This window comes from Anguilla rostrata, chromosome 1 (genome assembly GCF_018555375.3).
Source record: "Anguilla rostrata isolate EN2019 chromosome 1, ASM1855537v3, whole genome shotgun sequence".
NCBI lineage: Eukaryota > Metazoa > Chordata > Actinopteri > Anguilliformes > Anguillidae > Anguilla > Anguilla rostrata.
This window is the reverse complement of record NC_057933.1, coordinates 47883559-47911529: the sequence shown is the minus strand read 5'-3', so window position 1 is coordinate 47911529 and position 27971 is coordinate 47883559. Positions and strand designations below refer to the sequence as shown.

At 42.1% G+C, this 27971-nt stretch overlaps 4 protein-coding genes and 1 long non-coding RNA gene across 8 annotated transcripts in view; 3 read left to right on the top strand and 2 right to left on the bottom strand.

Annotated features, from left to right (window-relative positions):
• The window catches only part of fam171a1 (family with sequence similarity 171 member A1), a 54282-nt gene extending 50273 nt beyond the window's left edge, over nt 1-4009 (top strand). For both annotated transcript variants that reach the window (XM_064339283.1, XM_064339277.1), the window contains exon 8: nt 1228-4009. In XM_064339283.1, the coding sequence (XP_064195353.1) occupies nt 1228-2818 (1591 nt within the window). In that variant the 3' untranslated portion in view covers nt 2819-4009. The remainder of the gene's footprint in view (nt 1-1227) is intronic.
• A 1817-nt stretch (nt 4010-5826) lies between these two features.
• nmt2 (N-myristoyltransferase 2) lies at nt 5827-15522 on the top strand. 2 transcript variants are annotated; one of them, XM_064339326.1, is made up of 12 exons: nt 5827-5985; nt 7048-7165; nt 7537-7681; nt 8373-8491; nt 9531-9622; nt 10996-11112; nt 11224-11394; nt 11539-11647; nt 12000-12170; nt 13209-13376; nt 13507-13644; nt 14180-15522. In XM_064339326.1, exons 1-12 carry the CDS (start codon nt 5873-5875, stop codon nt 14198-14200), a joined length of 1482 nt encoding a protein of 493 aa, XP_064195396.1. In that variant the 5' UTR covers nt 5827-5872; the 3' UTR covers nt 14201-15522. The 2 variants fall into 2 exon arrangements, with proteins under 2 accessions (XP_064195396.1, XP_064195404.1); XM_064339334.1 differs by lacking the exon at nt 5827-5985 and adding an exon at nt 6064-6238.
• Nucleotides 13522-27031, bottom strand: LOC135257064 (uncharacterized). The gene is made up of 3 exons (XR_010330585.1): nt 26929-27031; nt 26483-26544; nt 13522-14305 (listed from the first exon to the last, which is right to left on the bottom strand). It is a non-coding gene; the product is annotated as an uncharacterized LOC135257064 (long non-coding RNA).
• Nucleotides 15885-18212, bottom strand: rpp38 (ribonuclease P/MRP 38 subunit). Its single transcript, XM_064339433.1, has 2 exons — nt 18054-18212; nt 15885-17567 (listed from the first exon to the last, which is right to left on the bottom strand). The coding sequence occupies exon 2, from the start codon at nt 17548-17550 to the stop codon at nt 16705-16707; it is 846 nt and encodes a 281-aa protein (XP_064195503.1). The 5' UTR covers nt 17551-17567; nt 18054-18212; the 3' UTR covers nt 15885-16704.
• Nucleotides 21807-25875, top strand: acbd7 (acyl-CoA binding domain containing 7). 2 transcript variants are annotated; one of them, XM_064339455.1, is made up of 4 exons: nt 21807-21961; nt 23463-23580; nt 23662-23724; nt 24627-25875. In XM_064339455.1, exons 1-4 carry the CDS (start codon nt 21950-21952, stop codon nt 24698-24700), a joined length of 267 nt encoding a protein of 88 aa, XP_064195525.1. In that variant the 5' UTR covers nt 21807-21949; the 3' UTR covers nt 24701-25875. The 2 variants fall into 2 exon arrangements, with proteins under 2 accessions (XP_064195525.1, XP_064195517.1); XM_064339447.1 differs by lacking the exon at nt 21807-21961 and having other exon boundaries at nt 23433-23580.
• Nucleotides 27032-27971: the final 940 nt, after the last annotated feature.

The following is a 27971-nucleotide window of genomic DNA, read 5'->3' as shown; positions in this document are numbered from 1 at the left end:
TTGTTCCAGCATTCCCAAGGAGTTCTGTCTTTTGTCTGAGATTGTTAGCTTCACTGTACGACCAGTTACATTTTCTTAATGGGTTTGCATTTTTTATTATCATCATTATGGGCTTGACACATTGAGAAGATCAGTATCACCCTTTTACATTTGTTTTGTCTTTTTCTCCACACACTTCAAACAGCCCTGTTGATCACATGGCTCTTAAGGGTGGAGAATATCTTTATTATGACTGAAAGGATGTACTGCACTAAGTTCTCAGGCCTTCCATGGGGGCCTCTGGGTCCAGTCACTGAACTTCCCAAGGACAATGAGAAGTTAGGAAATATTACGTGTGTGCGTCCTGGGGCCCCCCTGTGTATGCTGGTTTTTGTTCCCTCCACAGTTGTAATCCCAGAATTTTAGCAAGCTGTTCATTTTTCTTAATTAGATGCTTTTTGTGTTTAGAGGGATTATTTACCCTCTGAAGCCACATTATGTCATATTCCATTATGAGGAATAAAACCCCCATGTTCACATTGTACTTATTGTCTATATTGCAAACAGTTGCGGAAAAGAGGAAACAATTTTTTGAGTTGATCAAATTAAAGACTGTGGTGAATCATTAGCCTTCTAATTAGGTTGTTGAACACCTATTTATATCCTTTTCATTACTGGTGTCCACACTTTCACCAGTTAGGAGCCTACTGATTCACCTGTAAACATGTTTGTATGCCTACTTTATGAATCATTGTAATTCATGCTGTTGTTTCAACATTTCTGAAATAATATCATTTGGTAGAAAAAACTGGTAGAAAACATATGGGTGCTGCCCTCTAATATTTGAAAAATGCTTTATGCATTTCATTCTGGCCCCGCCCTAATCATGCTGTCAGAGTACCTCTTTGGAGGTGCAGCTACATCGTGCAGATGTCAATCAAAACATTGACTGAGAAAATTGTTGCCACCCACAAATTTGTCCGTTTGTTTTTTAATACAACGGAACACCACTGGCACCTGATTGGCTAGATTGGTTTTGGCCGAACGTTTTCAAACGGGAGAAACATGGCAGCCAGTGTTGTTTAATCAGGTCCTGTGGTAGATTAGATGATCCAATGATAAGCAGCCTAGATTAGAGGTGTGGTTACAGTTGTAAGGACTGGATAACCTAGCCTGTGTTAGGGGGTGTGATAGTGATGGTGATTGTGAACCTGATGGTAACAGACTTCCTGTGTCCTGGTGTCTCAGGAGGAAGTGCCTGAAACCGCGCCAGCACCACCGGAAGCTGCAGCTGTCCTCGGCTCTGGACGGCTCCAAGCGGGACCAGGCCACGTCCATGTCCCACCTCAACCTGATCAGCGAGGTGCACCTGGAGCTGGCGTCGGCAACCGGCGAGCCGGACCTGCACACGCCCATGCTAAAGCCCTCCCCGCCCTCCCGCCACCACCACCACCTCCACGAGGGGGCCAGGGACAAGGGCGGGGCCTCGCTCAACAACCTGACGTCGCGGGCCTCCCTGCTCAAGGACTACCACAAGTCCGTGGAGACCTTCCCCCTCCAGGAGCCCCCGGGGGCCTACGAGCCGCCCGCCCCCGACGGCTACCGCCGCAGCTACAGCTCCACCTCGTCCCAGCAGCCGCCGGCCCAGGCGTCGGCCCTCCAGCTGTGCGCCGCCAGCGAGAGCAGCGTCCGCGAGGCCGCCCTGCCCCAGCCCGCGGCCGCCACGCCCGACCGGGGCCCGCCGGCGGACCGGAGGCCGGCCGACTACTCGCTGTCGCGGTCGGTGGACCACCTGGAGCGGCCCACCTCCTTCCCCAGGCCCGGGCAGCTCCTGTGCTGCAGCTCGGTGGACCAGATGACGGAGGGCGCGTACAGGAAGGTGCGCCCCACGCTGGTCATCCCGGCGCACTACATGAAGCTGCCCGGGGAGCACCCGTACGCCGGCCAGGCCCTCCTCCTGCAGACCGACCAGCAGAGCGACCTGGACACCATCCAGGCCGAGCTCTCGGCCTCCCACCGGCCCCAGGGCCCGCAGGGCCAGGAGCCCCTCCGCCCGGGCCTGGGCTCCCGCCACCCCTCGGGCCACGCCCTCCAGGACCCCCAGGACGGGGAGTGGACGCTGCAGACGGCCTCGGTGCCCGAGTCGCTGTCCATCCCCACGTCGCTCAGCGAGGCGGGCCTGGTGCAGATGAACGGCGAGGACCAGCTCCTGGCCGAGAAGACGCTGATGGAGCTGCGCGGCGGCAGGCCGCTGCCCCACCCGCGGGCGTGGTTCGTGTCCCTGGACGGGCGCTCCAACGCCCACATCCGCCACTCCTACATCGACCTGCAGAGGGCGGGCCACAGCGGCAGCAACGACGCCAGCCTGGACTCCGGGGTGGACATGAACGAGCCCAAGCTGGGCCGCCGCCCCCGCGAACGCGAACGTGAGCGCGAGCGAGAGCGCAAGGCCCCGCCCGCCGTGGCCTACACCCAGCTGGTCTACGTGGACGACGCCGGGCCCGACGGCAGCCAGAACGGGACGCCCGACTGCAGCCCCGAGGACAATGCCCTGGGGCCCCTGCTCCAGGAGGCCCCGGGCCCCGAGGAGGCAGAGGAGGCTCCGTCGCCGTCGCCTCTCCGCGATGTGGAGGTGGAGGTGGAGGTGGAAGGGGAGGGGGAGGAGGAGGACGCGAAGGACGTGGTGTTCAGGACTGAGCGTGCCCTGCCGCAGGTGCACCTTCCCAGCAGCCCCCCGGACGACGTGCACGGTCACGATGACAGCGGGGAAGACGAAAACAAAAAGAGCCCCTGGCAGAAACGGGAGGAGAGACCACTGCTGGCCTTCAACCTCAAATGAGCAGCTACCCAACCCCGAACCCCGAACCCCGAACCCTGACCATTTGACATGGACAGAATTTTGGAAGCGCTGCCAAATATGGCATTCAGAGAGTGTTAGTGAGAAGACAACAAGCGTTCTCTGAGCAAACGAAATAAACATTTTATGCACAACTGCTATGCCTTTTTTTTACCGAACTGTACAGATAAGCAAAAATGAGCTGTAGGCGTAAAGAGGACGGGACACATAGCTTTATATCTGTCTGAGCTGCAGCTGGGTCAGATAATGTGACATACTCTCCTTTTGACATTTACTTGCACAAGCGGCAGCATTTGGACATTAATGACATTAAAATGGAAGGAAAAAGGTCAACGTAAGGCTTGATGTTAAGGGTTTTTTGATATTGAAACTAAAAAGGTATGTTGCTTTAAAAACAGCTATGCATTGCTTTTACAGTACGCTGTTGCTTAAGATGCCTTTTTTTTGTCATTTTAAGAAGTACATTCTGATTTTTAGTTGGAAATATTTTACATGCATTTTTTCAAATTTTCTTTTTTGCGTTCCTTTGTTTCGTTTCGTTTTTTCTCTCTGCCTTGCCTTACAGTGAGATGGCAGCCGTGACCCTATGCGCCCCTCTTTACCTGAAACCAAACCGAGTTCTGTGTGTCATCAGTCCTCAAGAATCTACTTCCATGTTTTCCAAGTGCCTTGTGAACGTCGAAATGTACAGACCCAGAACCACTGCTTTGTTGTTCTTTTTTTTTTTCCTCCATGGAGAACCTCACCTTCACCTTTTTTTCTGACCGGACTGCATGCAGTAAAATGGCTGCCGACCTGTTTCCCTTTCCCCCAGCGTTTTCTGTGGTCTCCACTCCTCCTCTTCGGTTTTAGATGTGGATTCTGTGTGGCAATAGCTAGACTAGAACATGAAAGTAAGTGGAGTGGCAGGTAAAAGACCATGTTTGTGTGTGTGTGTGTGTGTGTTCAAACAGTTTGTTTGACATAAAACCTCATAAAATGACTCAAGGTGTGCATAACAATGTACAGTTCCTAAGTGTGAAAGCTGTGTTTGTGAAGGGCACCGTTTCTTTTCTTTCTTTTAACATGGTAACTGCTGGGATGAGTATATTATGCTCTGAATGTTTAAAACTGGTAGCTTGTATGATAACTGAGGCTTATTAATCTGAATAAAACTGAGGTGGATGAATTGCATTCTGTACTGGGTGCTCTTCAGTTCTTCAATCATTTTTAAGTCCAAAGTGGCAGAATATGCAACACAAAATGAGGGAATGTAGGTGTGGAATTGCAAGAATGTCTACTGTTTTTTTACAATAAAATCAATCCCACATTAGTCTTCTATATTCTGTAGGATGTTGTGTTCACAGTCAAGACTCACAATACTGATTTTCACAATCAACATAGTATTTCTGTTAACATAAATATAAAGGACACTGTAAAGGTGAAATATTTTATATAATGAAAAAACACATTGCCTACCAAGTTGGCTGCAGATTTTAAAAAATTACTGAGATGATGAAAGCTAAAAATGTATTAATTGTTGCTCTATTGAGAGAGCCTTCCCAGCAGCAGCAAAACTTTGCTGTTTATAAACTGCAAAGCCATCTCTTGCTATCACTTTAAACAATGTTATAACACAGGATAAGTTATATTAGTCATTGAGAATAGACTGATATTTTAAGTGTTCTAAGGGAAACAACTGATTTACAGATTGAATTATGCTTGACTAGTTGCATATAAACATGTCAGAACTCAATAAGACACTCAATAAGGCTTTGCAGGCTGAAAATAATTTATGAAATACTTATATTTACTAGAGGATTAGATGAGCTTGCAACTACTCTCTATAAATACATTAGGTTGTATGATGCACATGCATCTTAATATACTAATCTGACACTTGCTCAGAAAGGCCTTCATCCCATTAATTGACCTTAAACAGCACCACTGTGACCAACACAAACATTATTACACAAAGTACTGCACTGAAATGTTTATGTTTACAAGTCTTAGATTGTATGTGTCTTTCTAGAAAGGAGTCTGTTTTTGTGATTACTGCTATGATGGTGTAATTACCTTTACATTTTAAAAAGTCTTCTCTCCAGCATCCATTTACCACAAATAATCCCTACAACACAATTTTTGAAGAAACAAAGATATCACCATCGCCTCTCTCCCTATTCTGCATTTTGTAAGGTAAATGTTTTCATAATGGTGGGAAAAACCCTACCTGCAAAAAAGCCTTGTCTCTGTAGGTATCATTCCTGAAGCACTCTAGACATAAAACTAGAGATGGGGCTATTTTAGCATATCACATCTAGAGGATGAACACTTTGTGTAAAAGGCAGGATTGCTGATTCTTTGAAACCCTTAATGATCCAATATGATCCGTTTTGGGTCGCTTATAGTACTGTCGTTGAAATAGTATGTTTTTTATTAAATGTTCCCGTCCGTGTGAACTGAGTATATTGCATGCAGTATGTTACATACAGTTCGTTAGAGTAAAAGAGCGAGCACAGGCAAGACATCCATGGCACTGTGTGAATCATGTGTCCTATGGGTAGGTCTTATGTGATTGACGACAGCGGCCGGTATACTCTTATGTTGGACAGTGTAGATTTTAATTTCCCAATTATCCAATGTGGGCTGTAACAGCGGTTGTATCTCAATCTGAGCAAGGCTAATATCAGCTTATGTTACTGTTTTACACTGTTTCATGATACCGGGAACTTTCAGCTGCGCAGCCATGAAACACCTGTTGGTGATGCCGACAATAATCTGATTGGAATTTCTAAATATATCATCTAAGGTACTCATTACCCAGAAATTTCGCCACCATTGTGTCACGTCATTTACATACCGCTTATGCCAGATGAGATCACTGATCACTGTACTCTGTAACGCACGCCTTTATCGTGCCGGCTATCGTGCGCTGTCCGCAATATGGTTTCGAGGAGGACGGCAGGTAGAGGGCGCTGTTTCTGTCCTTATTCTCTTTGTGTTCTTTTTAATTCCTCCCTGCCTCCAGTATTACAAATTTTTTCAACATTTCTTTCCATGATGGCGGAGGACAGCGAATCTGCAGCCAGCCAGCAGAGTCTGGAATTGGACGATCAGGATACTTGTGGGATAGATGGAGACAATGAAGAGGAAAATGAGCACATGCAAGGGTAGGCAGCGGAAAAGCAGACATCACAACAATGCGGCGCCGCGCACACCCTATGAGTGACAGCCGAGGTGTAGAAGAGAAACGCACTGCATGCAGTTCGCTTGTGTTAGCTGGCTAGCTGTCTAGCCGAAGGCCCACCATTGATGCTGAATAATATTTCTCGCAAATGCGTTCTCGTGAAGGCACGCCAGTATAGCAGATGCTTGATCACGAACGCTCCGATGTCGGGAGTCGCAACATGACTCATAAGTTGGGTCAGTTTTGTCATGGTGGCTAGTACTTGGCTAGCTGATATCAAACTAAATGCACGCATGTGAAATTGTCCGTGCGCTAGCTGGATAGGATAGGTTAGCTGGATATTTCGTAAGCCAACGTTGGCCTGGTTGCTAACGACGCACAGATCTTGCAAAAACACAACGTTGAAGTATTTCAACGAGCCTCGGTTAATGAAAACGTATATAGATAGGATGCCGCGGCTGTAGTAGGAAGCATCTTGACCTCACTCTACGCTGACGCTGAAATGACAGTACAGTGTTATAAATACCTGCATTCTGTTGTCAGGCAGAAACGTCGCTGTCCTTACATGAAATGGGTACCTATGTTCTAAACATCATCGCTACTTTATTTGTGTGCTCGCGGACCGCCGTGGCACTAGGTTAACGTTATATAAGTCTATTGTTCGCCAGTGATAACGTGTAATTTTGTGGATAATGTGTCATTGAAATCTGTTATAATGCTGGTCTGAAGTCCATTGTAGCTTCATCACGTCATTCATGTCAGATGATTAGACACAACTGGAATAGCATACTGAAATTATGAGTTGGGTGCATCAGCCGCAGAGCATCAAACGGTGGCAAATTAAGTTATAATATCTGTCCCATTATGGAACGGTGGCCTACCTGTGGTTATGCTTTCAGGGGAAGAGTAGTGTTCTTGCTATGTGCTTACATTTGGTGTGCACCTTTAGCTAGTTTTATTTATTGAAATTCCTGTACTATTTTTGCATTGAATTGTGGTGCGAGTTGACAAAAGGCTTTTAAGTGCAAACAATACCCAATTCCAGGAGCCCGGGAGGAGACCTGGGGGCCAAGAAAAAAAAGAAGAAACAGAAGAGGAAGAAGGAGAAGCCCAGTTCAGGAGGCACCAAGTCTGACTCGGCCTCTGACTCCCAGGAGATCAAGGTGCTATGAGCGGCCGCTAACATTACCTGAGTCATTATTATGCCATTAGCTCAGGCTACCATCCGCAATACTTTGTTCATTACCATGCTTTTTAAATTCATGCCGTCAATTTTCCTGTTTTGCATTTCATTTAGAGTTAGGGAAGGACAAATAGAGGTAGAGAAAATGTCATTCTTTTAGAAAGGCACATTATCTGTTCAGAAATTAATGTTCTTTTACTCTACACGATAGATTTTTGCCATAATTGAGAAACAATTTGTTTATACATTTTTTCATAAAATGTGTGTAAAAGGATCACATAAGCAGCACTTTTGGTGTGAGGGAGGAGACAAGTCTTTACCTCAAACATGTACTTCCCCCCCACTGGTCAGAACCCAGCCATACCCATGCAGAAACTGCAGGATATCCAGAGGGCCATGGAGCTGCTGTCCACATGCCAGGGTCCCGCCAAGAACATCGATGAGGCCACCAAACACAAGTACCAGTTCTGGGACACCCAACCCGTTCCAAAACTCAGTAAGTTCCACTGTGAGAAACTGGGGATGTACCATTGCACAGCTATGAATCGTTTAAGCAATGGAAGTGTAATACTCTACATCTGTTGGTCAGTGTCCTAATGATCATGTGCTTAGTATGCGCAGGCTGGCTAATTACTGTTTCCCATCTAATGAGGACTTGGGGTAATATTTTGATAGGAGGTCAAATAAATGATTTATGTTGTTACAGTAAATGAACCAATAAAACCAGCCTAAACTGCGGGTGGCTGGCTTCCAAGGAGCGAAGGTAGTTCATCAGATTGTGGTTGACCAGATTTGGACAATCTGATCTTCCAGGTCTCTTTAAACAGAAAAGGAGCACCCTCTACAGCTGGAAACTAAATTGGTACATTGAATACATTTCCTTCTTCAGTCAGATGGTGAAGTGCCTGGTTGGAATGAAAGCTGGTAGAAATCTTTTAGGAGGGCTGGGTCATGCCCTTTGGTGAGATGTGGGGTGTGTGTGGGTGGGGGGTTGGTGGTGTTCTGCAGGAGACTTTGCGTAGCTTGACCTAGCTCCTAACGATGAGCTGATGTGGGGTGCTTTTCTCCTCCGACAAATTAATCTGAGGTTGACCTGCCACCTAACGGCCCATTTTGTGCTTCTGTCCTGATTGATGATGGATTGTGGGAAGGGAAAACGCTGATCTGGACGTGCTTTTGCCTTCCAGACGAGGTCGTCACCACCCATGGCCCCATTGAGCCGGACAAGGAGAACATTCGCCAGGACCCCTACTCCCTGCCCCAGGGCTTCATGTGGGACACGCTGGACCTCAGCAATGCTGAAGTGGTTAGTGCCTCAGTATGAGCACTGCAGACCTGGGTCAAATACGTATTTGTTTTGGATTCAAATACTTTTCTGTGCTCTGTTGAACTTGCCTGATGTATTTGAGCCTGCCAATATGACCAGAAGGCGGGGTTTGCACTTTTTGAGAGTACTTCATTTGTTCCAATACACCAGACAAGATCAGTAAAGCGTAGAAAAGTATTTGAATCCAAAACCAATAAGTATTTGACCCAGGTCTGAAGCACTGCTATTGAACAGTTGACACACCCAATTAGGGGCAGTGGGACTGTTTGGTTACAACCCCAAAAAGGCTGTGATGCCGCATTGCCTTAGACATGAGTTCTACTGGGAACCTTTCTGAGAGCATTTATCCTGTCAGCAGGATGAGGCTTAATCAAAGGCACGTTTAATTGAAGCGCCTTTCTGTTCCGTCTTTCTTTCAGTTCTGTTTGTTGGCAGTTATTATTTTGTAAATGTCATTGGAATTTTTTGTTTGACAGAGAGAGAAAAGGCTTTCTGGGGCTGAAACAGAGACAATTATGTCTGACATCAAAAAGAAAGAATCGCATTTTGCATCCTAGAAAACATCTTTTCAAACAGAGCAAAAATCGTGGCTTGGTGAAGCATGTCAAACACATTCTGCCTCTGAGATATAAATTCTAGGTCGAAGTGATTCAAACAATTAATTATTCTTGTATGACTAAAACCATTTGACTGGCTCTGCTACCAGAGCCTGAGACTAGTTTCCGGCTTATTATTGGCTATTTGCTGTTGTTTTTGGTGTGTTTCTGGTTATTGTGATTTGAAATGAATGCGACAAATTTTTGTTGTGTGTTAAAAAGACAAATGCAGAGAACAGCTGTCTGACCGCGGAGGCTTGGCTTCTAATTCAGTAAGAGTGTTCTGTCCATGCATCCTTCCCTCTCTCTTTCTCTCACTCTCTCTTTTTCTTCCTCTCCTTTCCCACTCCCTGACCCTCTACCTTACTCCCTTACCTTTTCTCTTTTTTTCCTTTCTCTCTGTTCATCTCCCCTGTTAACAGCTAAAGGAGTTGTACACGCTGCTTAATGAGAACTACGTGGAGGACGACGACAACATGTTCCGGTTCGACTACTCGCCCAACTTCCTCAAATGGTGAGAGGCGAACCTCACCCCGCTCCGCTCTCTGCACGCAGTAGGTCTTCAAAGAACCCTCGGCATCAACAGCAGCGGCTTCGAGTCTTTAAAGTTTCAGTCCATTCGTCTAGAAAGAGTCTACACAGCTTGAGGTTTATTTCCCACCACAGCATTCAAGCGGTTGATTAAGCTAATTACCGTGATTCAGCTGAATGAACCACTCCCCCTAAACTCTGGGTGTCAGTGAAAGAGTGCTGGGATGCATTTTGGACTGTGGACTGCCTGTGGGCTTCATCTAGAAGACTCGATTGCTCTCCCGCTGACTCGCTGCCCTGACAAGATCTCCACGTTTGTCAGGACTCAGGAGTGTTTATGTCAACAGAGCGGGGTCAAATTGGGGGCACTTTTTGATGAACTTGCTGGGCAGCAGCAACTCAGCGAGGACAGTGTTGCTAAACTGCTAGAGTTCAACAGTCCTAAGACGCAGGCCCAGGATTATAACATCATGAAATCAGCCTCGCTGTCGTCTGTGTCAATATTTGAACCGGAGTGCCAAAAGATGAATCTGCGGTCGCTTGGTGATGAATTTACCTGCAGCACAAACTCAGCAGCGGTGATGTTTTGAAACCTGCTAGGGTTCGAGATACCCCAGAGATCGACGGAAGCCTCTGTCTGCCTCCTGCTGGGGCGTTATTTGGGAAGATGGGCGCTGAACTAATTAAAATTTAATCGCGGCTCGGGTCCACTCGGATTAAAAGCTTATGCCATCGATCTGACTCGTCGAGAGAACATTTTGGCGGCGTAAAATGCTGAGCCGCCGGCTCCGTGGCTGCCATGTCTCTTCCGTACTCCATAAATATCTGACTGAGACCGTCAGACTGGCACTCGCAGCGACTTGCACCCAGCATGCTTTAGTGCCTGCTTTCCCTGTATCGGAAACCGCTCCGCTCGTCGGCACTGCTGGGCTAACCTGCACGTGCTTAGGATTTCTGACACAACGGATATCATCTCAGAAACTATAAGACTACCATGGGATGACTAAACTGAGAGAGACTCTAGAGAGGCTGAAATACAGCTTTTGGAATGCCTGTAACACGATCCTTTTAACATCTGCTTGCATATGTATTATCCATTGTGGAAATAATTTGCATTCCAAAGCAAGCAACGCTCAAGCTTTTATTTAAATGAATACCTTTTCACAGAAAAGGGATTAAAATAGTATTTCAATGCAGAATCCGTGACATCACTAGCAGTTTGAAGATGATGTGACTATGTGACAGTTTGGCTTTTCTGCCCTGTCTCTGTAGATAATTCTGTGTGTGTGTGTGTGTGTGTGTGTGTGTGTGCGTGTGCCTGCGTGCGTGTGTGTGTGTGCATACGCTCTCTTTCAGGGCACTGCGGCCCCCAGGCTGGCTCCCGCACTGGCACTGTGGAGTGAGGGTTTCCTCCAATAAGAAGCTGGTGGGTTTCATCAGTGCCATTCCCGCCCACATCCACATCTATGACACGTGAGTCACAGCCAGCCGGCTCCTCTGTCCCAGCGCTTACCTTTAAATCTGAGCTTTTCTTTCACTGTAACCTAGCAACTGTCTGACCGTTTCCTCCCGGCCTCCTTCCAGGTTGAAAAAGATGGTGGAAATCAACTTCCTGTGCGTTCACAAGAAGCTGCGGTCCAAACGCGTGGCCCCGGTGCTGATAAGGGAGATCACCCGGCGGGTCAACCTGGAGGGGATATTCCAGGCTGTGTACACGGCTGGTGTTGTCCTGCCCAAACCCGTGTCCACTTGCAGGTATTGTGGCATGTCTCTGGTCCAGCACTAGTTAGCACTCTCTCTCCCTCCCTCCAATAGGATGGCTGGAAAGTATGTATCTTTATTAAGGGTTGGTTTATAAAAGGTTGACGTTTCTACTGTGCTCTGTGTGTGTGTGTTCAGGTACTGGCATCGATCTCTGAATCCAAGGAAACTGGTTGAAGTAAAATTTTCCCATTTGAGCAGAAATATGACTTTACAAAGAACAATGAAGCTCTACAGATTGCCAGATGTAGGTACTTTAAAAAATTTTGATGATCTTTGTTGTTTATGTTCCCTTTATTGCCTGATGGGTATGACTGTGTTGATGAGTTCAAAATTTAACATTTCAATTGTGATGGAAATTGTATCATTTGAATGGACAAACTGCACTTGTGAGATGTGTATTTTTAGCATGGAGAACCTGATAAATGTCACTCTGGTAACTTCCAGCAGAGGGCAGAAAAGAGCCCTGTTGTGCAGATATAGTCTTCAGTATTGGGCTGAAGGGCTTGCTTCTACTTATGTCACAGTTATGTCACAGCTGCCACAGCATGTTTGCGGGGGCACAAATATGACAAAGTGAAATCGTGCCCCTCCCGCAGACCACCAAAACGGCAGGCTTGCGCGTCATGGAGAAGCGGGACATCAAACAGGTCACAGAGCTGCTAGACAAGTACCTGAAGCAGTTCCACCTGCGGCCCGTCATGGGTGAGGAGGAGGTGTCGCACTGGTTCTTACCGCAAGAGAACATCATAGATACTTATGTTGTGGAGGTAAATGCATACTCCTGCCATGATTGTTTCTGATTCGTTTTCTACTGGAAATGCACCGCTTTAGGGCAGGGGCCTCCAAACTGCTCCGGGCTGCCCCCGTTTTAAAAATATTTTGTTTGTATGCCCAGATTTCATAAAATAGGTATTTTAGACTACCTCAAATAATTTGCAATTTGTGACATATTATCTTATATTAAGTATGTGTGTGATATTGGGGCCATGCTACATGGTGGCCTGTTTCAGACATGCTTTCATGCAATGATGATTTAAATAGCCAGTCCTTTGCAGCAAGTAATGGGTGCTGGATACACTGGCCAGCGGTTAATAATTTTTTGACAAAGGGGTCCTCTTGAGGGGGCATGGAGGAGATGGTCTGGGAACCCTTAAGCACTGCTCATCAGGAAGAGTGCAATCCAGAGTTAAAATGCTAAAATATTCTCAGACCTGGGGTGTGAAACTAAACGGCTTCAGTCTAGAACAGAACTACAACTTGCCTGGACCATAATTCGTGAGAAATGTGTATTAGTCCTCATAAATAGTAGCATGTCAGTTTGAACTGAGGGAATATAATACTGATTAAGTGTTGCATATATGCACACGTCAAAATTCTGTCCACATGCAGCACTAACACAAAGCAATGTCTTTTTAACGTTTCATGGCAGAGAATTTAATCAATACTTGGCCTTAAACTCACTCTTTCAATTACACAAACATAGATTGTTGAGTTCCTTGATCACCAGTTAAGTTGCATTTCACTCGTTTTATTTCATGGTCAACATTAAAGACAAATGCTAATTGAATCCGGACCGTAAACTTTGTGTGCGTCATGAGAGTGCATTTGTTACTTTGCTGAAATCTCAAAAACAATCTGGCAAACAGTGGCACTACTTAAGAGTGAAGGCCGGCAGTCAGGAACGTTATATTTTCACCGCAGAGCCACATAGCCTCAAATGTACTTGCTGGCACCGATTCTGTGCTCTCATTCCTTCAAAGAGCACCTGATCGGGTCTGATGTCACGTATTTGGTGTGTGGTACAGGGCCCAGGCGGAGTGCTGACGGACTTCACCAGTTTCTACACCCTCCCCTCCACCGTTATGCACCATCCCATCCACAAGAGCCTGAAAGCGGCGTACTCTTTTTACAACGTTCACACGGAAACCCCTTTGATGGACCTGATGAACGACGCCCTAATCCTAGCCAAGCTGGTATGAAATCTCTTCCCCTGGGTCAGCGCCCTCTTGTGGGGGGACACCACCCATCATGCTGAGCTTTCCGGATTTCTAATACAGTTCTAATACGGATTTATGCCATTTTTTTTATTTCTACTTTTAACAGAAAGGCTTTGATGTGTTCAATGCACTGGATCTAATGGAGAACAAGACATTCCTGGAAAAGCTGAAATTTGGTATAGGAGATGGGAACCTGCAGTATTACCTGTACAACTGGAAGTGTCCACCAATGGACCCTGAAAAGGTGAGGGGGCTCAGCAGGATATGCGGTTGTCTTTGTCAAAAGGGTGTCGACAGTTACAGACAGAATAGCATTTCATTCTAGAAGCCCAGGCCAGGCATCGAGTTAAAGTTAAAAGCCTTGAAAGTGTAAAAGTCTTACTTTCCCATCTCTTACGATTCTTGTTTCTAATTATGTTTTCACAAAGCTATAAGTAAATAAAATAAATTGCTGAATCATTTTTAAATAGTTTGAATCATTGAAAAGTAAGGTAGGGCAGGGTCTTTACCTCCACCTAGGTTATGTAATGACCGTCCGTCTGTCCGTCCATCCATGACAGACATACACTACATGGCCAAAAGTTTTTGGACACCTGACATCCAACATCTCATCCAAAATTATGGGTATTAATATGGAGTTGGTCCACCCTTATATGGTTTTGTCACTTGCTGTAGCATCGTAGTGTAGCAGTCTACATATCTTTTATCGACAAAGAAAATGTAAGAGCGTATTTATGATGTTGTATTGCATTGTAAACGCCTGTCTGCTGTTGTTTCAGGTTGGGCTTGTGCTCCAGTAAGTGCAGTTGTTTACAGTCGCCACTCTGCACATATTAAGATTGGAGACAGGCTGCGACTTCACATCTCGAACCCACCGGAACTGCGTTGAAGAGGCAGCCCGGGAGCTGGGTAAAGAAAAAGAGAAACCAACAATCAAAAACGTGAATGGAAACCATCACTTCAAACTGTTCTCCTAGGTCTTGTTTATTTAATGAGAACATTATTTCCGATCACACAGAAGTGATGCCTCTCTCAACCATTACCCTGAATGTGAAACCATAGTCTGCTCAAGACTGACTTTCATAAATCTTTTTTGTCCATCCAAGAAAGAAATGGAGTTTTTTTTTTTTTTTCCATTGTTTTAAATACGTATACACACATACATACACATTACGCATACAGCACATGCACACATAGGATTCCTATGTGTCAGAAGAATGAAGGTTGTTTTTAAGAGAAAAAAATCCAAAATGTCTAAGTTCTTTTTGTACTACAAAGGTGCATTGGTATATGTACATCTGAGAAGGAAAAAGTTCTGTACATTAATGCCAGATATTTATTGATGTCTTATGTGGTTTACCTGAGGGGAACAAAAAGTCCAAAGTATTTTATTTAGCGCTAACTTTGATGTCACAAACTTTGGCGTTCCAACAGGAACTCAGTATGAGATATTTGAAGCGTGTATATTTAAGGAAGTATGTAGATTTTTTTGAAGCACAATGTGTTCTTAAATGAGCCGAGTCTTTACATTGACCAGGTGGTTTGGCAAAATGTAGACGTGGAGAAAAACGTCTCCAAATTTTACCAATGCCCGTGGTGTTTTTTTTTTTTTTTAATTCCCCCCCCCCCCCATTTGCCAAGCCACCATTAAACATTCCTCAAGCACTCTACGGTAATAGCCTTTCTGATATTTAGAATGTCTTGGTTGAAAACGTGTTACTGAAAAGGGGTTTAACTTTTTTTTGCAAGGATCACCATGAATCAGAATTAGGTCACTACTGTATGGGCTGTTCTGCGCCTTGTGATTAATATGCTTAACTCAGATCCAGGGGCATTTCTGCTCTTGGAGCAATCATTTAAGGCAGGGAAGTATCCAGACAATTTCTGCTTTTTCCTGTTTTTTTTTTGTTTTGTTTTTTTTTTACCTCCAATAACATTCTTCTGGAAAGAATGTCAGGACCTGACTTGTAGTTGTTTAATATTCGAGTCACTCTGGTGAAAGCTGGATATAATGCATTTACATTAAGGTAATGAACAGCTTAGTACTGTACTGAATTGAACCAGAGATGTACTTTTCTTTGATGCTTAATGCTTCACACATAATTAAATGCTTTAAACGTTTCGAATGTGGCTTTGTGAAAATCGTGCTGTGTCCCAGGTTAAATCAAAGTCCCAGCGTACTGTAAAATGCCATGTCAGCGTCATGGATTGGGGAGAGCAGTGTGGGCATCTAACGACGATGTCTGGCAATGCTGAATCTGATCAGAAATCTGACTGATGAAGGTCCAATATTTTACAATGGAGCCCTGGTGTATGATGGATGAGATTTACCAGTGTGCTTTTCAGCTTGTATGCATTTGAAGTTGGAATGAATGCCCCCAAGGATTGATCTCATCTGATAGTGAAAGTACCCAAAGTACTTGCCTTATTTAAAGAAAAGTTGTTTTTAAATATCAAATGTGTGATTTTGAAAAGATGCACAGCTTTCTCTTACTGAAAACAATATATTTTTATTGAACTCCATGGCAGGTTGTGAAAGAACTGAAGAACAAGAACCAGCACCATTTAACATGACTATCATCCAAATATCTGATCATTTTAAATACATGTTAAGGTATACCAGCATGGATATTTGAATAAACTCATCCAAACATATAGTTGTCTTCTAGATTTTTTTTCTGTTTACAATCATGCCACTGCCACATAGTTTATCTTGAGCTACTGTGTAATGTTATGCAAATTTTACTGTGAAGCCATTTCGGGTATGAAGTACTGGTGTTGGAATATCCTTTTAGAGCAGGGCTGCCCAACCCTGATCCTGGAAATCTACAGTCCGGTAGGTTTTAATTTCAACCATAATTGGACACACCTGATTCTACTAATTTGTATTAGATCTCTCGTTGTTGAATGAGATGTGCTTTGTTAGGGTAGGAGTGAAAACCTACAGGACAGTAGATCTCCAAGAACAGGGTTGGGCATCTACTTTTAAGAGAATGTGAAATTCAATTAAACCATCCTTCACTGCTAATTGAAGTTACACCAAAGTTATACCATTTGTATGAAAGTGTTGGCTGATCTGAATGTCAGAGGAACTTCAATTAGCGTGTCCACCAATATGGCCATTGACAAATTATACATTAAATTGTAGCCTGACCAAAAAAAAAAAAAAACAATATTATATATGAACATGAAAAGTGTTCAGGCCTTTGTTATGTAAAAATACAGTAGACTATAAAGACATGAAAGATTACCATTAAGCAGGTCATTGGGAAAAGAAAACATTAAAAAACCAGTTTTAATTTCTCTACTTTTTCTTGTTCTTTGGCTTGCGGATCTTTGAAGGGTTGGGAATGATCTTCTTAACTTTGAGGGACTGGAGGACTGGTGAATGGGTTTTAAACCCAGCCATCTCAGGAGAGGTGTCTTCAATTTTCCGTTTCTGACCCCTGTTTTCATTTCCGTTCTCCAATTCATCTTTTTGCCCACCACTGACTGGTTGATCCTTTGTACTCTCCTGTGTTTTTGTCTTGACTGGAATCCAGGGCACCTGGAACGGGGGCACTTTTGGAATAATGGCGCTGACAGTCTGGGAGAATAACTCCGTGTTCCGCTTGAAGCCCAGCGCCAAAACGCACTTGAGGCCAAGCACAGGTGCCATGTTCTCGCTGAGTCGAGGTACCTGACATGCCGGCACTGCCCGGGTCTTGCTAAGAGTGATCAGGTGATTGGTCATATGCCAGGGTTTGACCGACTTGCACACCAGTACAAGGCAGAGTTCGTTTCTCTCCAGCGCTCTGGTGACTTCGTTTATCCCTATTGCTAGCTGTTTCCTCGCAGCCAAGTCAGTCCACCCATCATGTATCCCCTCTTGGGGTAGGCCTCCTTGAATGTCCTCCTTTTCATGATGTTCATCCACTAGACTCTCTTGTGCTGGCTGCTCTCTCTTTTTGCCCCACTTTCGATTCTTCTTTACCCCCTCTCTTTTCTGAAGGCCAACCTCTGCCATTTTTTCCTTCAGGAGATTGAGGATGAAATGCATGTCTTCCCTCTCCAGGGGGCTCCATTGGAGACTATAAGGAGAGTTCAGGGATGTTTTCACCGGTATTGGCCGTTTTTTCTCTTTCTTTCCTCCTTTGCCTGAGGAGGCCATACTTCACAGAGAGCGATCTAAAGAAAAATATGTTTATCCGATACGCTGTATGCGACATTACTGGATAGCATTTATGCGCTGTCCACGTCAAGTTGTGTAATTAGCGAATTCATTATCAACATTAAAAATAAACGCATTTCTTCTATGAAATTGTACTCGAGTACCTCATATGTAGGCTTAATTAGTAATAACTGTTAAATGGCCACGACCCTTAGCTACAACATTTCAGCTAATGTATGTGAATTTATCATATGTAATAAAAAATAAAAGTAACTTAAACACCAATATCTTTCTTAGCATTCAGAAGTGATTTTGTAAGATAACTTTCCGTTAATCTCCTTGGCATGAGGTAATGTCGCTGATTGTTTGGTAGGTCGCAAGCTAAATTAGCTAGCTTGCTATATAATTTGCGACCTGAAAACTACACATGATGCATCTAATCTCTTCATAGTTTTAAATCGCTCACAACAACTTATGCCTAGGTACATTCATGTATTTCTTACCAGATTTTTGACTGCAGAATCGATAGCAGCAAGGCGATTTCATAAGATAATTCACAAACACCACCTGATATCCTTCTGGGTGCAGCCATGTTTTTATTCTTCTTCTTTGGATTCGGTTTTCGGAGTGATAAATGTCTAAGATGCATACACCGCCATCTACTGTAGTGGAGTGTAATGCCGGTCACAGTCTACCTACATTAAACTCTCTTGTCAAAACCTGTTCCTCCTCTAAGAAAAGTAAAAAGAGCCTTGACCCACCTCTTCCCCCTTTCCTCCCCCTAATATCCCACATATACCCCACATATAATCCTATAATCATAGCCATTATCTCAGCTGTATACTTTTGTACAAGATCGGATAGCCTAGTATAATGTCTGACATAAAATTTTGGGATATATCCACTCCCACCCTGCCACTGACCGGGTCCTTAAATACATCAGTGAATATCCTAACCAATTGATAGTATTTATCATCAATATACCTTTCACACACCTATTTACATTGTCCCACTCACCCCATTCTCTCCTGGTTATCAATCTAAATATCTAAATATACTCTAGGTTTTAGAAAAGGTAAAACAGGGACATTTCTTAAGGCATTTACAAACCCTATCTCTATCTCTCCAATTCCATGTTTAGCCACTTGATGTTCAATTGTCCAACCAAATGCCCTTTGTTTACCTACTCTCTTCTCCCATTGCCCCCTAGTTGCTATGACCACATGATGTCTTTCTGAGTTCCCTCTCAACCTTGTCCAGTAGGCTAGTGCAAGTTTATCCCTCCTCAACTTCATGTTGCTTCCATGCAAACCTCTTCTTTAACCACATACCTAGATGTTAAATTCTGTTACTATTCCTATGTCCTGTCCATATATTTGCAATTTTACATCCTTAATCCTTCTCCCAGAGTAAATAATAAAACAGGACTTAGCCATAAACATTTTAATCTCCCATGTCGATGACCAATCTTCCACTGTATTAACAGCTTCTTGCATCTTCTTCATTACTTATTTCACATTCCCCCCTCTTTTCCATATTGCTCCATCATCTGCATACAAAGCCACTCCCATTCCCTACCCTACATTCTTGAATATGTCATCTAGTTATTGTGAATAATACTGGACTAACTATACTTCCCTGGGAAGTGCCATTATCCATATCAAATGCACTTGACGATTCTGACCCCCTCAGCCATATTTTTTAGAAGGGACAACTTTATTGTTTCAAGCAATAGATAAAGCGATTTAGCACTGTGAATGCACCAATGAACCAGCTAATACGAGGGGAGATTTTTTTTTGGCTTCCAAACATTTCCGACACATAAGATAGTATTGATAACATGTTTTTCTTAATCTTGTGTATTGTTTTGGAAAACATTTTAACAATGCTTAACTTGCTAGGCCTACCATAATAAAACAATAATGCTGCTGCAGTTAGTTCTCATTTTTACAAAGTGATTATAATTAGCCTGTTTTAGGCTAGATTTAATCATTCAGAAATTTAAACCACATTTCACATTATTATGGATACGATTTTTAAAAATCACAGACCCAGGTGAGTAATACACAACACTTGATGGGCTAGGCAACAATATCTATCACAATGTTACAAATATTAGTACAAATAAATAAGTATTGAACTGATTTATATAACCTGGCCCTTCTGTTAATTTCAATATTGATTTATTTGGCAGGGTTCCCATGCATCCTGGAAAACCTGGACTTTTTTATGCAGTTTTCTAGTCATGGAAAAGTAATGTAAAATGAGAAAAAATTTTACATTAACTAATTGTCCTGGAAAACATTGGTATTTTAGTGCATAAATATATGCACTAAAACATAAATATTGTTAGAACCTAACAACTTAAAGTTAACATCTGCATATTGCAATCTCACTGATGTTTTAAATGACAACCTCCCCTCCCATCTTTATCCCTTATCCACCGGGCTGACTACACCAGCGGTTACCACACTCTTGCTAGCTCCGTGAAGCTGGCAACAATAGGAGACTTCCGGTTAGAGTATTTCAAAATACAATCTTGGTAAATACAATGATTTCTTAATTCCGAATTTGTTGTTTTTCTTCTTGTAACTAATACAGTTGGATATAATTGCACATTATATACTCATATTTAAACACATATCTTTAACACTGTACAGTCATAATTGTGAAATCACGTTCCCAGCAATTGTTGATGGCGTTTTAGTGTAGTCCGGCCATGCATTGCCATACACTCTCAGTTCAGTACTGGCTCATTGTTTACCAGATTACTGCCAAAATGAAAAATTGTTACCAAATGCTACATGTGAATATTGTGAATAATATTTTATATTTAATAATATTTACGTAAATAATATTCCATACATAATTTAGCGTTTAAACGTAGCTACATGATGAACATTGGGGTTTTCTGAGACCTTAAAAGTTGCACAAAGAGTGTGGTTACAGTGTGATTTCAGAGGCAGTTGACCCTTACTTTGCCAAGTTTCTGTTCATGACCAAAAGGTTCAATTTTGATCAACCCCAGACAATATATTTTTGTGATTACTCTCAGTAAGGACTTTGTTTGTGCAACCTTTCTGAAGAGCCTGTTGGTATGAAGGTGCTATTTTATGGTTGATTATGAGACTTGATGATCTCAAAAAAGCAACTAAACTCAAACTGTGATCCTTAAGCTCTTCTTTGCCTCTCTCATCATCTTCCTCTCTGTGTGGGGGGACTACATGTGTAATAAATAAATGGGCAAAATGCAATAATTTACATAAAATCTTGATCGATTAGGCTTCTGTAGACCTATTATATGCATACAATCGTCATCTATGTAAATTACATGTTTATCATCTTCATCACCACTTCATCTTAATCAGCATCATTTGACAGTAATTTAAGAGCAAATTAAATATAGCTATTCTCATTATTTAATTTATGTTGGCCTATTTATATTTCATATGTGAATACGTTGTCATCATCATCATGCAAATACAGAAATACTACAACTAATAACATTTTAATGATATTAGGCTATTAGTAGCAAAATCAAAATGAGAATGTAGTCAAAATAATATTGTGGAATCAGCATAATATAATCTTAATTTAAGAGCCACATATGCCTAGCTTTATTAGCTACTAAGAATTTATTTATTTGTCATGAGTCATCACCATGAACAATGGACACAAGAAAATTATGGCAGGTAACATTACTATTAGTAATATTAATATATCAAGATAACAATATAATCAAAACAATAACGGCGGTGGATTCATGTTATTCTAGGTCATGGTTTAAAACTGCGTATTCTGATATACCCTATTGGTTCTGTGCAAGCAATTCTGAATTCAACCCTTTTCTAATTCGATGAGTCAATAACAGTCTCATACTCGTTAATGTATGAGACGAGCGGGTGTCCTCTACGCAGTTACGAGCACTGTGACGTAAAACTATGCGGACATAATTGGAATGAAATAAATCTTATATCATCTACCGTTGGAACAAAAAATGGTGCCTGGAGCGTAATTAGTTCATTGTGAAGAAATTTTAGAAATAAAAAGTTGTGTCCAAAATAATTCAATTTGGCCAGGGTTGATTCGTAGTTTTGAATGCACTGCAATGGGGAAATTTGCTTTTTGGCACCAGAGGTTTACTAAACTGTGATACCTCGAGTAACCACAGGAGCTTCACCTGGTCCCCTGGACTACACCTACGAACGCAACTGCAATGGTGCAAAGCCTCGACTTTCCGAGAGATCTTCGGTCAGCCAATCAGCGTTTACTGCCATTCCTGCGACACACTGAGACCTCGCACCGTATTATTGTAAGCCATTTCATTTGTGGAGCTGACTTGGATCGCCTCAACAGACATCATCCAGCAGTTTTCCCTGTGGACTGAAAAAGCATCAAGATGACTCTGCAGGTAGGCAAAACAACAAAAACTCTTATCTTAAAAGATGTCTTAGCCCTATATATTTTATATTGTGCTCTGCTTGAGTTATTAGGCTCTACGACATTGCTCGAAGTAAAATATAAATTTTTTGCGTTTAAATGTGTCATTTGGTGCGCATTGCTGCTTTCCCGCTTTAATAAAACGTAATGTTAGGTTGTATACTCTTGAGTAGCCAGCGACGAATAATCGCTTGATCAATTGCTGATGAGTCATTTCAGAATTCTGAATGCACGAGCTGTCGTCGGTGAATAGTTCCATATAGGCCTATTACGGGCACAACTATTCTATTTCACTATATCGATACAGCGATCATTTAGCCTTGGTCTACTGTTTTATAAATTATATAAAATCATAACATTCTGAAAATGGTTGGACTTGTCAAACTGCGGATTTCATTACATCCGATTTGGAGATGGTAAATTCCTGAATACGGATTAGCATCTTTAGCAGTTTTGACAGAAAAAAATAGTTGAGAAATGGGCTTTAAGCTTTATCCCAGACCACAATTAATAGGCTGCCCTATGAAACGCGAAATCTTGAGTAAGCGGTTCCCTTTTGTCCATTGTTAAGTGACCATACCAATGTGACTAAATAGTGGCAAACTGCGTCTACAGTATCCTTCAGTTGTCAGTAGCCAGTGGCGCAGGACGTTAAACTACTGAACGTCCGCTTGTAATGATTTTTATTTATGTATTTAGTTATTTATTTATTTATTTTATTTTATTTTATTGACAAACGGTATCAATCCCTGTAGTAATGAGTATAAATAACACGCACTGCAACAAATAAAATAACGAATCTATCTACAGCAGTCCATCAATGCGTTGATTGGCATAGGCTACTGGATTATGTTGACTGTTCGTTTGTTTGTTTGTTTCTGCAAAATAACACGTTACATAATCAACACCTTCTTTATTTCAGCGAACTTAATTCAGTTAAAATCGTGAATTGAATAATAAGCCATTGATAACGGCGATTCCTTTCGGGATGCAAATTAACCGCAGCTGGTTTCTCAGAAAGACAGAAGAGACGAACAGAATTGTCTGACCAAACTGACGCTCCTTCCAACTTTTCCTGTGGTTCTGTCATTTGGACAACATAGGCCGATATACAGTTATAGATCTTGTGAAGAGCTGCTGCTGCCTTGGAAAACACATATGCCTATCCGATTGTTGGCTAACTCAGTGCTGACCAGCAGACCACCAATGCGTATAGTTAGTGCGTATATTGCACGGATCAGCCCGGGGCGTTGGAGAAACATTTGATTGATATTGATTTTCGTTTTTATTTATTTATTTATTTATTTCCACTTAAAGGAAATTGATCAGTTTGCACTATATAAACCCCAGAAAACAACACAGGCCTATAGATACAATTCAGCGTTCCAAATCGGATCACAAAAGAGAAAATTGGGGGGGAAAGAATGTGTGTTTAGTAGTTCACTGATATACTGTACATGTGTCCTGTGCAGTCGGAGTTTGAGCAGATAGCTGGGGATGTGAAGAAAATAAAGACTCGACCTGAGGACCAGGAGCTGTTGGACCTTTATGGCCTCTACAAACAGGGTACCGTTGGTGACATCAATACAGGTTGGCAAATTCGGCATTTGTCTGGCTACAGCTTTGTGTTGGATTGTTTGCAATTTTATGAGCCTCTTTCCTTTTTGTCAGACAAGCCTGGAATGCTGGACATGAAAGGAAAAGCTAAATGGGAAGCATGGAATTCCAGGAAAGGTAGAATGCCTATATATGTATATATATATTGTTTTTTTTTTTTTTTTTTTTTTCCCCTCAAACTGGCTAAAATTCAAATACTTCCCTTGTTAGTTTGACACACTGATTCCATGGTGTGTTATTGTTCTTTCTTTGGTATTGAATTATGTGCCCACTTCTCATGATTTAAATGATTTATAATATCAAATGTGTTAATGCTTGTGTAATTCACAATTCACACAATGTACAACCAATTTCTACAGATTGACTTAAAGGCATACTATGCAGGATTTCTTAGCATGTGTTTACAATCGCAGAAGTCTCCTCCTTCGTCTTTAACCCCACCTAACATAGTTAGCTGAATAGCCTTGAAATGAGCGATCATGAGCGACAGTGAGAAGGCAGATATGAATATAGCTTAATTGATTTCATTATGTTGAACAGTGGTTTTATTATTGGAACTTTAAATTAGATACTTTCAGACCCTCACAAAAGTCCTATTGTCGGAGGGTTTCACACTGCCAGTAACATTACTGATGGATCCAATACAAAACAAGCCAACTCTGTGTTGCTTGTAATTCCCTTGGCTAACTTCAGCTGACATCACGGATTAAAAGCTTCTTCGGTAGCTAGCTCTGCAGCTACACGTACCCCTCCTCACACAGAAAACAACGTCACACCCAGAAATTTCCTGAATGCATTTTAGAATAACAAACACGAGTAAAGGTGCGCAATTCGGTAAAAGTGCATAAAGACAGAGATTGTGAGTGCACCATAGATATGTCTTAACGTGATTGTTTTATTATATTTTGAAGGTAAAAATTTTGCATAGTTTGCCTTTAACCTTATTTTATCTTCTTTTTTTTTTTTTACCTAACTCTTTATTGTTTTATTTCCTGTTATTTCATGCTCTCATTCAACAGGAATGTCAGAAGTTGATGCCATGACAGCCTACATCGCATTGGCCAAGGAGATCATCGACAAATATGGAATGTAATGGAAAAACATCAACAGGGTAGCCTATATCACAATTATTTAGAGCACTTTTATCTACCGAAATAACATATCAATATTATTATACATTGAGGAAATCAGAAGATTAAAAAAAATTACTCTAACTTTAAAAAAAAACATTTTTCCATTGTTAAATTTAAATTCACAAAGTGCTGACAGCTAACTGCTGCATTGATTTTGACTTTGTTTTGTTGACTGGTTATGAATTATGTTATTAAAATGAGTTCAAATTAAATCAGTATCAGCCAGGGGCTGAGACAGAGGGGTGCAGGGTTGGACGTTGCCCATCTTGGCCTCCATATTTCCCAAGCAATCAGAAAATAAGGGGAAAATTTGCATTATTTCACACCTGACGAGATGTCAAGTTGGACCCATCAGGTAGGACCATGTGACTATTTTCTCTCACTCCTCTCACACAAAAAGCCATACAGGAGCATTGTTGAAGACATTTATATAAATGTATCAGAGTTGAAGACTTAGGCTTATATTTATCTCTGTTAAAGTTACAACCTCTTAGAAACAAGCCACTAGTCTGTCAGTTCTTTAATTAGTTTTATTGTCTGCTCATATGCTCAATGCTGAAGTCATATTTGATGCATGAGGTGCGCTCATTACATTTGAAAAGGAAGCCCAACTGATATTTCAAAATGCCCACTGTGTCGATGCATTCTAGAGCCGCCCCTGGTATCAGTTTTTCTTTTTTTTTTTTTTTGGAATGCATGTGAATTTAGGTGAATTTAATGAATGGATAAAATGTCATGTATACATCACTGTAACCTTCCATGCCTTTACTCAGCATAATCTGTATTACTGTACTTCTAATCATACTCTCAGGAGAAAAGTGGTTTTCACCCTCGCTACTGAAATTAATAGCATAACATGTGATCAGCATGATGTGTCCTCTAGTGGCGCTGGTTGTTGACGCAAACTTTCACCAAGCTGCAAAAAAAGGTCTCCAAGGAACTGAAAGAGCAGGAGGCACTCCAGTAGTACTGTATATGGCCAAAAGCCTTCTTAGTAATACTCTAAATGGCAAATTACAAATAGCTTGCATGTCACTTGGTGTATTTGGTTCCAAGACAGCATTTTGGACATTCTAGACTTGTACACCTTTTATATGTCCTGGAAATAATAAATGTATTTATTCTAAATATTAAACTATTTCAGAGTTTTATTTTTTCCATAGTTAGATTGTGTTCGTGTTTCTCTGTGAATTGACACCAAGACCATAGGCAGACATGGTGAATGGGGAAATTATCTAATGGTATTGCATCTGATATTGCTGTAACTAACATGTATACATTCATAATTAGACATAATGCTTTGTGGCCACAAATTGTACCATATAATTTGACACACCTCCTCCCTGTTCAAGCATGTCCCTGTGTTTTATAGCTGATCATTAAATCAGTTTCAGTTGTGACCTTCACTATAGTCATGCCTTCACTGAGCTGGTATGATTGCTTATAAAATATTGGTTGTGTGCCAAAAATGGGTGTTTATCTCTCTTCACTGCATGGCTGGGCTACAAAGGCGTTAGCTCTCAGTGTTGTCATCCCTGGCAGACGTGCTGAGTTATGGATAATTAGCCATAGCATCACCCAGGAAAGGAAGGTCTCTGTCAGCAAGGTGGTCCCTATAGTTTGTGAGCACCAGCTAGACAAGAACTGTATCTCATACAAGGCTATAAAATCAGTTGGTGGGGTCCAGAGTGAACAGAAAAGGAAGCTGGTGCTGCAGTCAGTGCATCTGAAGTTACACATACCTGTCTGTTGTCTCCTGACTTGATGGAACTGCAATGATGGGAATAAAGTTGAGTATTCCAACCTTGAAGAACAAATGGATAAAATTATCTTAAAAAACACATTAAGGAATATTCTTATTTTATAGTTTTGTTACATTATTTAGCCGGTACAGTAAGCCAAGGTGACCTAGACACTGTTGGCTTATTTCCCTGAGATCCATATTCCATATTCTATTCAAACTGCTAAGAAGCTATTCAATCAAATCAGTCTTTCAGTATAGTAATGACTTAATTTATATGGAACCTTTCATGCACAAGTGTAACCGAAAGTGTTCCTTCTCTATTTTGAAAAAGTGATTCAAAATAGAGAAGGAAGATTAAAAAGGCAAGTGTTACCCAGCACCACAAGGCCCACTGTCATAAGGAGTCTTTGGTGACACCATGGGTTCCCTGGGGAAGACACCTACCTGGCCTACTTACTGTAGCTAGACTTGCCAGTTCTAGATTCCCAGCACCTGCAGCAGTAGTGTTACTCCCAGCCTTGCCCATACAAACTGCCAGCCCTCCCTCTGAAATGGAGAGGAAGCTATTTTTATAGCCCTAGTCTTCCTTTGACATAACTGTGAGAAGATAAATACAATGGTAATATGAACCCAATAAGCTTTCTCAAACTTCACAGGAATTTCAAAGAAAATGCAAACAAACCCTACAGAAGAGGACATAAGCAGAAATAACATTATTAAATGAAAACTGATTCACTTTCACATTTGTAAAGGGAACTGAAACTATACCTAAATGTAACAAAGCATTTTTTAAATAAACAAAATGCATGATTTTCATTTAATTGGTGCCACTGTTGTGGGAGATGCAGGATCTGTGAGAAAGTGCTCGTCAGCTTCCTCACAGCAAACAAACAGTTTTACAGGAAATCACAGGTCGCTCATTCAAGAAATGATCAGCAAATTGTCCACAAAGTATTAGAAGTGTGTTAGTGTGCACAGCAGTTCATGAAACCAACTGATTTCATAAGATAACTTGAAAACATATTTTCAAAGAACTTCATTTTCAAGCCATACGCAGAACTTCAGCATCTGCTGGGGAAGCCAGTGTTAATTGTGCATTTTCTGTGCTGTGGCCTATTTGCCAGCTGAGCTGGGGGCAAAACAATAGCTGCAACCGGGGGCCTGTGGAGGTAAAGAACTCAGACACAGTCAGCCTTTGTCCCAGCTCATAAATGCCCAGTGAAGCATGGCTGCCACCGACTCAGAGTAAAATGTGACTGGAGGAAGAATGCAAGTGAGGAACACTGCAATTTGCCAAGTCCACCCATTCAAAGGACCAGCAGTCTGAATCGTGGCCAGAACCAGAGAACATTATCGCAACTTGTATAACTAGAACTGCTTCTTTTGAGAGCAAATACTTCTTCTTTATGAACTGAGGCAATTCATTATGTAGCCCCACTGTACTGAGCCTATCCTAACTACACATAACGGCAAAGCTATTGCGGGTT

Excerpts from the sequence above, each read along its gene's own strand:
- nmt2 (XM_064339326.1), top strand. The coding sequence starts at position 5,873 with ATGATGGCGGAGGACAGCGAATCTGCAGCCAGCCAGCAGAGTCTGGAA. Across the intron at positions 7,166-7,536 it reads CTGACTCCCAGGAGATCAAG|AACCCAGCCATACCCATGCA; the intron begins GTGCTATGAGCG and ends CCCACTGGTCAG. Across the intron at positions 13,377-13,506 it reads CCCTAATCCTAGCCAAGCTG|AAAGGCTTTGATGTGTTCAA; the intron begins GTATGAAATCTC and ends TACTTTTAACAG.
- rpp38 (XM_064339433.1), bottom strand. The coding sequence starts at position 17,550 with ATGGCCTCCTCAGGCAAAGGAGGAAAGAAAGAGAAAAAACGGCCAATA.
- acbd7 (XM_064339447.1), top strand. The coding sequence starts at position 23,448 with ATGTGTCCTGTGCAGTCGGAGTTTGAGCAGATAGCTGGGGATGTGAAG. Across the intron at positions 23,581-23,661 it reads CGTTGGTGACATCAATACAG|ACAAGCCTGGAATGCTGGAC; the intron begins GTTGGCAAATTC and ends CCTTTTTGTCAG. Across the intron at positions 23,725-24,626 it reads AGCATGGAATTCCAGGAAAG|GAATGTCAGAAGTTGATGCC; the intron begins GTAGAATGCCTA and ends CTCATTCAACAG.